This window comes from Terrapene carolina, unplaced genomic scaffold, assembly GCF_002925995.2.
Source record: "Terrapene carolina triunguis isolate 2854851 unplaced genomic scaffold, T_m_triunguis-2.0 Scaffold211, whole genome shotgun sequence".
Taxonomy (NCBI): Eukaryota; Metazoa; Chordata; order Testudines; family Emydidae; genus Terrapene; species Terrapene triunguis.
The window spans coordinates 6,725,599-6,734,621 of NW_020664562.1; the positions used below are offsets into that span (position 1 = coordinate 6,725,599).

Sequence of the window (9,023 nt, forward strand, 5' to 3'; positions counted from 1 at the left end):
ATCGAAGCAGCATAGACTTGGTGTGGAGCCAGCAGGCTTGGTGGGATCTGGGGGCACAGCACAAATGGAGCAGGCCATGCCAGGGCCCCTTCTGAGTGTGGGCCTGGCGCCACTGAGTCACCATTGTAAACCCAGTACTGAAAAGACTGCCCTTTCCTTGAGCCTGGGAACAAAAGTCACACTTCAATGCAGCTGTCACCTGCCAGCTCTTTGTGACCAGGCTTAGCACTGCACTATATCCAAACCCGCTGTTGGAGAAGGAGCTTTGGTATCCAACCGATCCAAAGTGAACTGAAGTCACCCATTTATTTTAAGGGGCAGGAGCAGCACCCCCAGAAAGCTATGCCATCTGGGAAACTCACTCGGCAGCGACAACAGAGGAAAACCCACCCCAACCAATTGAGCCCGGGTGGCAGCTGACCTCCTCTCCGGCCCAGCCCCAGGGCTGGAGTGTTCCAATGACTCTCCTGGAGTGTCAATCCTGGAGTGGAATCACTTTGCACTTGGGGCACCCCTAAGAAGGACTGGGCAGGTCAGCTTGCAGGGAGACCTGGCTTGCAGAGCCAGGCAGGGAGTCCCCTGCAGCCAGCTGCGTGGATGCAGCGGAAGGGCTAGAACTGCCAGCTCTGAAATGAGATGCGGCTCTGTGCTCGATGGGGGAGGCTGCTAGAATCGGAGAGTTGCCATTTCAAAGCTTTTCTTTCACTACCTATTTTTGCATGGGGGAAGCAGGGGCAAGTGCCCCACAGAGGTAATAGTTGCATCCTCCCCCCAGCAGAGTGTGTGCAGACCGGTCCACCTAGCTCATGGCAAAGCAATGAAAAGGAGGGACCTGCCTCTGCACATGCTGATTCCACCCAGGGCAGGCCGGGGCTGAGCACTGCTAAGCTGCTGCCCAGTTCACTTACCCACATTGGCAAGCAGGGATTGTACCTGGCAGCGTACATCTGCTTGATCATAGAATATCAGGGTTGGAAGGGACCTCAGGAGGTCAGCTAGTCGAACCCCCTGCTCAAAGCAGGACCAATCCCCAATTTTTGCCCCAATCCCTAAATGGCCCCTCAAGGATTGAGCTCACAACCCTGGGTTTAGCAGGCCAATGCTCAAACCACTGAGCTATCCCTCCCCCCGATGTACAATTGGGATGCCATTTGTCCTGATATTCAGGTGAAAATTAAAATTTGGTAGTGAAATAGAAAATTAGTCGATTGGGAATGTCCCATTAAACCCGATTGTGCTGTTATCTACTGGCAATTTTGGTTTTTCAGGTTGTTTTCAGGTGTAACGCAATTTACAGTAGGGATATGTAGTTTACAATTCTGAACCACAGTGCATAATGTAGGACAAACTACAGTGGGCACGTAATAACACATAAGAAGCACAGAGACTACACAGTTCTTTTCAGTGACTAGCTATCTAGCTAACGGTCTTCAGCCGAAAACCCCACCCGAAATGGCAACGGCAAGGGAGGAGTCAACTACCAAAAAAACAAAAAAGACAGTGCAAATACAGGACAGAATAGGAAACCCGCTTACACCTGGATTCAGAAATCCTATGAGTGTGATTCAAAAACCTTTTGTAAAGCATGCAGGAAGGAATTTAGCATTTGCCATGGCGGTGAGTCTGATGTTAAGCATCATGCTAATTCAAAAAATCATGAACAAAACACCAAGACACAAGAGCAATACCCTGGTCTCACATTTTTTCAGCAGGCCAAATGAATCCTTCAGTAACAAGGTTATCACTGCTGAGCTAATTCAAGTTTACCACACAGTAGTTCATCAACTATCACTCGTGTGACTGTGAACTTAAACTTGCGCCTACCTTGTATCCAGATTCAATGATTGTGAAGCATTTCAGCTGTGGCCGGACTAAAGCGGAGGCATTGATCAAAAATGTGCTGTCACTGCTCTCAACAGAATTTTTAAAAGACCTTAGCAAGCCAGACGGTCCCTATTTCTCAGTTGCCACAGATGCATCTAACAAGGGCAATGTGAAAACTTTCCCCTTATCGCTGAGATACTGGACACCCGAACATGGGGTCCACGATAAACTGTTAGACTTCTATGAGCAAAGGGAAGAGACTGCAGAGGCAATAAGGAACACATTACCTGAAAAACTTGTGACACACAAACTAGACCTAAACAAAGTGTCTTCCTACTGTGCTGATAATGCAAACGTGAATTATGGAAAGCGACAATCAGTGTACCAGAATTTAAAAAGACAAAACAAAAATAGCTTGCCTGCAAACTGCCCTGCCCATGTTGTGCACAACGTAGTGAAACATGCTAGCAATACCCTACAAGTTGACATTGAGACTCTGGTGATTAAGATGTTCAATCATTTCAGCAGTTCTGCTAAGAGAGTAGCAGCACTGAAGAATATGTTTGACTTTGTGGATATGGAGTATGCCACTTACTGCGCCACATTCCGACACGCTGGTGGAGTCTTTTCCCAGCTGTAAATAGGCTTGTAAATATGTGGCAGGCTGTTAAGTGCTACTTTGTTTCCCTGGGCAGTGACAAGTGCCCAAAATCTCTATGGATGCTGTTCTCGGTCATGGAAAACAGTGAACAAAGTGAGGGGCCTAGCAAAGTTGATGTGCATCTGTTTTTCCTCCAGAATGTCCTGAAAATCTTCAATGATACTGTGCTCTGTTTGGAAAATGAGAGTATGACAGCATGTTAGGTGTATGCCATAATGAATACTCTGAGAATTAAACTTCAGCAATGGAAGAATGACAAATTCTTTGGCTCCAAAGTTGAAAATGCATTAACTGAGATGCTGCCTGTCACTGCTGCATGTCTCCAGAAAGACTTCATGAAATTTTACGATGTGTTGATCCTATATTTGGAGAAATGATTTGATTTTTCAACAACTGGCTACTTGTTCAATACCCAGTGCTCGAACATCAAAGTTAATAGGGCATTTGAATACAAGGATCTGTCTGCGGCCGTGACAGCTGTAAACTTCCAGAAAACAGTGGATCTTGATCATCTCTATGATGAGTACTGAATCATCAAAGACATCAACTCCAAGTTGGAGCCTGGAAAATACTCAGTTGGGGAATTCTGGTCTCAAGTGCTGAGAAACAAGGACGGTAGCACTGAATTCCTGAACATGACAAAGCTGGTGTGATACGTGCTCAGTATACCAGTAAGCAATGCATACAAAGAGTGTGTATTTTCAATCATGAAAGATTCATGGACTGATGTTCGGAATCGAAGCAGCATAGACTTGGTGCGGAGTGAAACCCTTGTCAAAATGAATTTCTGGATGATTTGCAAGGACTTCTACAGCTTTGTGATTGCCCAGAAGTAAGTCATGACTATGGCAAAGTCATCCAAGAAGTACTAGACTTCTGGCACGTCTGAGAGGTATGCAAATTGTGAAGTTGATTTACTGACTGAATAAAAAACTTTGCCCTTTACCCCTGTTGTTTGTTTAGTGTACAAATAAATCTGTATGTTTAAATATGGATTACAACTAAGTCTATAATTTAGTCAGGGGGACCATGACACTCACTGATTCCAGACCTCTGTGACTTAGTTTGCTTCAGCTGTCAGTGGCTGAAGTTGGGGCTGAAGGCAGGACTGTGGGCCTCCCCACTGTGACTGTGGCTGGAGCTGGAGCCAGGGCTAGAACTGGGACCCTTCATTCCCCGGCCCTGCAACTGGGTCTGACTTTGCAACCAGGATCCTGTGCCCCTGTCCCCGTGGCTTCTGTTGGGGGTTGGAGCTGGGGCCATGAGACCTTGCCCCATGGCTTGTGGCATGGGCTGCAGCAGGGACCGTACACCCCTCTTGCAGCTTCCTAGGGCTGTGCGCCCCCTCTCATGTCTCCAGTCGGGGCTGTGCACCTGTGGCTGTCTTCCCCCCACCCCCGCCTAATGTGTCCTGATATTTCACTCTTGCGATCTGGTCACCCTAGGCAGAACCCCCAGTGTCTTAGCCAGGGTGGGCCTGGGGGATCTGTTCTCTCCCATCACCACAATTGCCTGCAGTGAAGGAAGAAGTGTCTTGTGAATGAAGAGTCAATTATGGTCCCCATGAAACATACGTTGGGGCAACATGTTGGCTTTTTCTCCTCCCTTGGATACCAAATGTTTTTTTTCTTTTTAAAGACCTGCCCCAGAACACAATAATAGAAATCAAGGTGTGGAAAGGACCTTGAGAGGTCATCAAGTCCAGCACTCTGAGCTGAGGCAGGACCAAGTAAACCAAGACAATCCCTGGCAATTGTTTGTCCAATGTGTGCTTAAAAATCTCCGATGATGGGGATTCCGCTGTCTCCGTTGCAAGCCTATTCCAGTGCTTAAATACCCTTAAAGTGTTTCCTAATATCTCACCTAAATCTACCTTGCTGCAGATTAAACCCATTAGTTCCTGTTCTACCGTCAGTGGACATGGAGAACAATTTATCACAGTCTTCAACATATTTGAATGCTTATCATGTCCCCCATCAAGCTCCTTTTCGCAAGACTAAACGTGCTCAGGTTTTTTAATCTTTCTTCATAGGTCAGATTTTCTAAAACTTTTTATCATTTCCGGTGTTTGCCTCTGGACTCTGCAATCTATCCACACCTTTCCTAAAGTGTGGCACCCAGAACTGGACACACTACTCTAGCTGAGGTCTCACTCATGCCAGCAGAGCAGGACAATTATCTCCCATGTCTTATATACATCACTGCTGTTAATACACCCCGGAATGATGATAGCCTTTTTTTGCAACTGCATCACATTGTTGACTCATTCAATTGTTATCCACTATAACCCACAGAAGTATCCTCCAGAAGTACTACCTCCTAAGCAATTATTCCCCATTTTTGTAGTTGAATATTTCATTTTTCCTTCCTAGATGAAGTACTTTGCACTTCTCTTTATTGAGCTTCATCTTGTTGAATTCAGACCAATTCTCCAATGAGTCAAGGTCATTTTAAACTCTAATCCTGTCCTCCAATGGATGTGCATACCCTCCAAGCTTGGCGTTATCTGCAAATTTTATAAGCATACTCTCCACTCCACTATCCAAGACACCAATTAAAATATTGAGTACTGTAGTACCAAACCCAGGACTGACCCCTGTGCAATCCCATTAGATACACCCTCCAAGTTTGACAATGAAAAGTGATAATTACTCTGAGTAAAGTTTTTCAACCAGTTGTGCATCCACCTTGCAGTAATTTCATCTAGACCACATTTCCCTAGTTTGCTTATGAGACTGTCATGTGGGACTGTTTTCAAAGGTCTTATTAAATCAGGGTATAACACGTCTACAGCTTCCCCACTAGCCAGTAGGCCAATTACCCTGTCAAAGAAGGAAATTAGGTTGGTTTGACATGATTTGTTCTTGACAAATCTATGTTGGCTATTCCTTATATTCCTAGTATCCTTTAGGTGCTTACAAACTTATTGTTTAGTAATTTGGTCTAGTATCTTGCCAGGAATCAAAGTATCATAACCGAGCCAGTATCATAACTGAGCTCAGCATGGATGCAATGAGGAATTGGGCCTATGAACTTCATTGTTTTGTAGGCCAACTGTTTTGTCCAATTTCCAAATTTCATAACTGAAAAATTGGAAATGTGTATGTTATTCACTTGCAAATAGAACTATTTTTGACTAAAAATGCAAAATGTCATGCCTTTGAATTTCTGCAAAAATGTTTAAAAATGTCCAAATAAAATGGTTTTGTGGTGGTTGATTGAACATAAGGTGAGCAAAATGATGTTTAAGCATTGACCATTCAAGTGTGGGCCATGGTTAGTGTATTTGTCTCTTTTGATTTATAATAATTCTAGAGAACATTAGGTTATAATTATACCCCAAGATGAAGCACCCTACATTCAAGCTTGAGTACTGGCTTGTAGCATTCATAATATTTTAAAAATCTTTTGTTCAGGCATCACTTCCCATTCCTCATGAAAGAAATTATGGATCCAACTGGACCCTCCCACAGGAAAAGTGATGGGAGGGGACTAGAGAAAAGAAATTCTTCATAAATTTCTCCTTTTAGAGTTTCTCCCCAATTGTTCCATTGAAAGGCTCCCTCCCTATTAGAATAAAGGCCAGTCCACAGATACATCTGCCTGTAGGCCCTGTGCTTCTACAGTGGTTCTGTCCCCCTGGTGGCCCATCCACCGATTTCCAACAGTAGAGAGAGGGTTTCTGCAGTTAGTGGCTGCACCACAAGATGTCTGTCTTTAAGGAAGGGAGTTTCCCAACCACACAGTGTGGTCTGTGAAATGGCAATACAGCATAGGCTGTATTATCTTTCCAGAGAATCTCTCAGAGAAAGGGAAGGAACAATGAACATCTCCTTGGTTTCACCATTCTCCTACCTCTTCCTCCCATGGAGAGCATACTGCCTAATTCCTCCCTTGCATGGGTCTTTGAACCCAGTGAGACCCCACTCTGAATCCAAGGCAAGGAGAAAGTGATGTTGCAGAGGTAGCTGAGCCCCTCTCTTCCATACAAGACAGAGACCTCAGACCTTCAGGGATCAGTCAGGCCTTATGTTCTCAGCTAGAAAAGTTCAATGAAGGATTTAATATTAATGGTATTGATAACATAAAAGTAGCAATTTATACCCACTCTGACTGTCTGTGGTTAATTTCATAATGGAGCTGTATGCATAATGAAGTTTTTTCAGATCACTGACCATACCTCCCAAGGTAGCTGACAGTAGGAAATGTGTCCCATATTTCTTGATAAGGTTCTCTGTGATTTGCTGAAGGGTTGGGCGACGTCCTAGTAGTCTTATGTTGCGAAAGAATTCAGGTGCGAGAGGCAGTGGGGAGCCAAGGAAATTTCTTCTTTCAACAGCTAGATTGTTTACTTTCCAGCGGCCAAACTCTCTGTAAAACAAAACAATTCTCATTCAGAAATGCATCATTCAGACAAATGTTTTCATTTGCAAAGCACATTGCTCTGTTGCCTAGCTGGGGGCAATGTATTACAACAAGCTTTGCTTGTGATACTCTGTCATGGATTATATACATAGAACAAGCACGAGTATTATTTATTAGAAACGGAGGGAATACTCCATAACAAAATTGTCACCTGGAGAAGAAATAAATAAGCCACTTAGGATGCACCAGTTTCTATTGCTTTTGTTCAGCCTGTGATGTGACCATAATTCCAGAACAACTTGATTTTGTTAGGCACTGAATATAAATTCAGAATTATACAAAGTTCAATATAAACTCAGTTTTTTTGTTAGCACTTTGTAAAGGAAATTAAAAATATCATTTTTAAAAGCACAATTTCTTTTGCACAATAATCCGCCTGTCTACTTTAGCTCACTACTTTAAAGGCATTAGAAAGACACAGTCAGACTCCATTTGGCCAAGCAGAGATCTTGCTGAAGTTTCCGGCACTTTTGACCCTGATTTTGAAACATATTCTTCAAGCAGATCAGATTCTTGGCAACATAATGCACTTTCTTATGTAAAGATGAAGCTAAACAAATTCAAAGACCATATTCAACAGGCACCCATCCCCCATTCCAAAATAAATCAGTGATAGAAATGAAAGCAAACAAGTCAATTAAGCAGTAATAAACACATCTTTTATTCATTTACTTACCAATTAAGATGCAGCAGAGAGATATTAGCAAAAGGACATGTTGTCCTCAAAATCTAATCAAGGGACTATTTTTATTTCTCAATGTCTGCAGTAGCTTTGCCTTTATGAAGAGCTTTTGTTTTGGTTTTGTCTTGCTTTGTTTTTTGCTTCAGAGTAAAGTCATGGTCTGGTTTGTGGCTACTACAGTGATATAACATATGGGCTGCTTTTTAGGGTCACTTGGATGGATATGTCAATTATGGGTTCCCCCTCCCCTTTTGAAATGATATCATGTAAAAGCAAAAATTCATTTCAGAGTGTTTGAAAACCCCTACAGAAGGTCCCAGCTAAATAAAGAGATGACTTATATTTTCATAATACAAAAAATCCAAAATGCAATAAAGATTGTGGGCTGTAATACAAAATGCAAGGCAAATGGCTAACTAATTAGAATGGCTGGGACAGGTCATGTGATAAATAGCACTTTATTTTCTATTTGCCAAATTATTTGGAGTCACAAACTTCTCCATCAGGAAAGAGTGCACAACACCAGTGGTCCATGGACCATAGTTTAGAAATCACTTTAACCCTTTTTTCACTTTTTTCAAAGATTGTCTCCCACAAATGTACTCTCTTCTGAAGCAGACATAAGGCTGTGACAACATGTACCATCACAAATCTCGACTGCTCCTGCACTATTGAAATGGATTTTGTTCCCTTTAAGTTAATACCAAAATAAATTAACAAAACATTTTTTGTCTTACAGACGTAAGCCCTACCTATTGAATAACTGAATACCCAAATCCTACATACCACTTTGTTGTGCTTGGACAGAGATGATTATATCAGGCCTGCACAACTCGTAAAGCGGTGAGGGCCATATTACTCCACAGAAAATAGCTGAGGGCCGAAACCCTCCGACAACCCCCCCCCCCAGCGTCACCCAGCCCCCCCGAAACACAACCCCCCCCCCAGCGCCGCCCGCCCCACGGAAACAACCCCCCCAGCACCGCCGAAACACACACCCCCGCGCCACCTGCCCCACGGATAAAAATCCTCCTTCCCCAGCGCCGCCCCACCGAAACAGCAGTATTGAACCTCGGTAATATGTTATAGTGGGCCCCTAAGGTAGTATAATTAAGGTAAAAGAAAAATGTCTTTTTGCTAGAAGTAAAATAAGATCTTCCCCCCACTTTGTAATCAATTGCCCTGTTGAATGAATGAGGTGTGAATGAGGAAGGCATGGAAGGCAGGCACCTACAGACAGCTGCAACCCTTGGAGAGGGCAGGGCTGGCTCTAGGATTTTTGCCGCCCCAAGCAAAAAAATTTTTGGCCGCCTCCCCTTTCTTTTTCATGTCCCTCTGCCCCCAGCCCCACCCCAACTCTACCCCTTCCGAACCCCTTCCCCAAATCCCCAGCACCGCCTCCTTCCCCGGCGTGCCACATTTCTCCCCCCC

The 9,023-nt window shown here is 43.8% G+C and overlaps 1 protein-coding gene across 2 annotated transcripts in view; it reads right to left on the reverse strand.

The window, feature by feature from the left end:
• Positions 1-9,023, reverse strand: part of LOC113407462 (BMP/retinoic acid-inducible neural-specific protein 3) — a 290,599-nt gene that overhangs the window by 139,420 nt on the left and 142,156 nt on the right. Inside the window, exon 2 of one of the 2 annotated variants that reach the window (XM_026656015.1) lies at positions 6,666-6,856. The exons of the other annotated variant lie outside the window; for it this stretch is intronic. Within the exon in view, the coding sequence (XP_026511800.1) occupies positions 6,666-6,856 (191 nt within the window). The remainder of the gene's footprint in view (positions 1-6,665; positions 6,857-9,023) is intronic. 2 annotated transcript variants of the gene reach the window in all.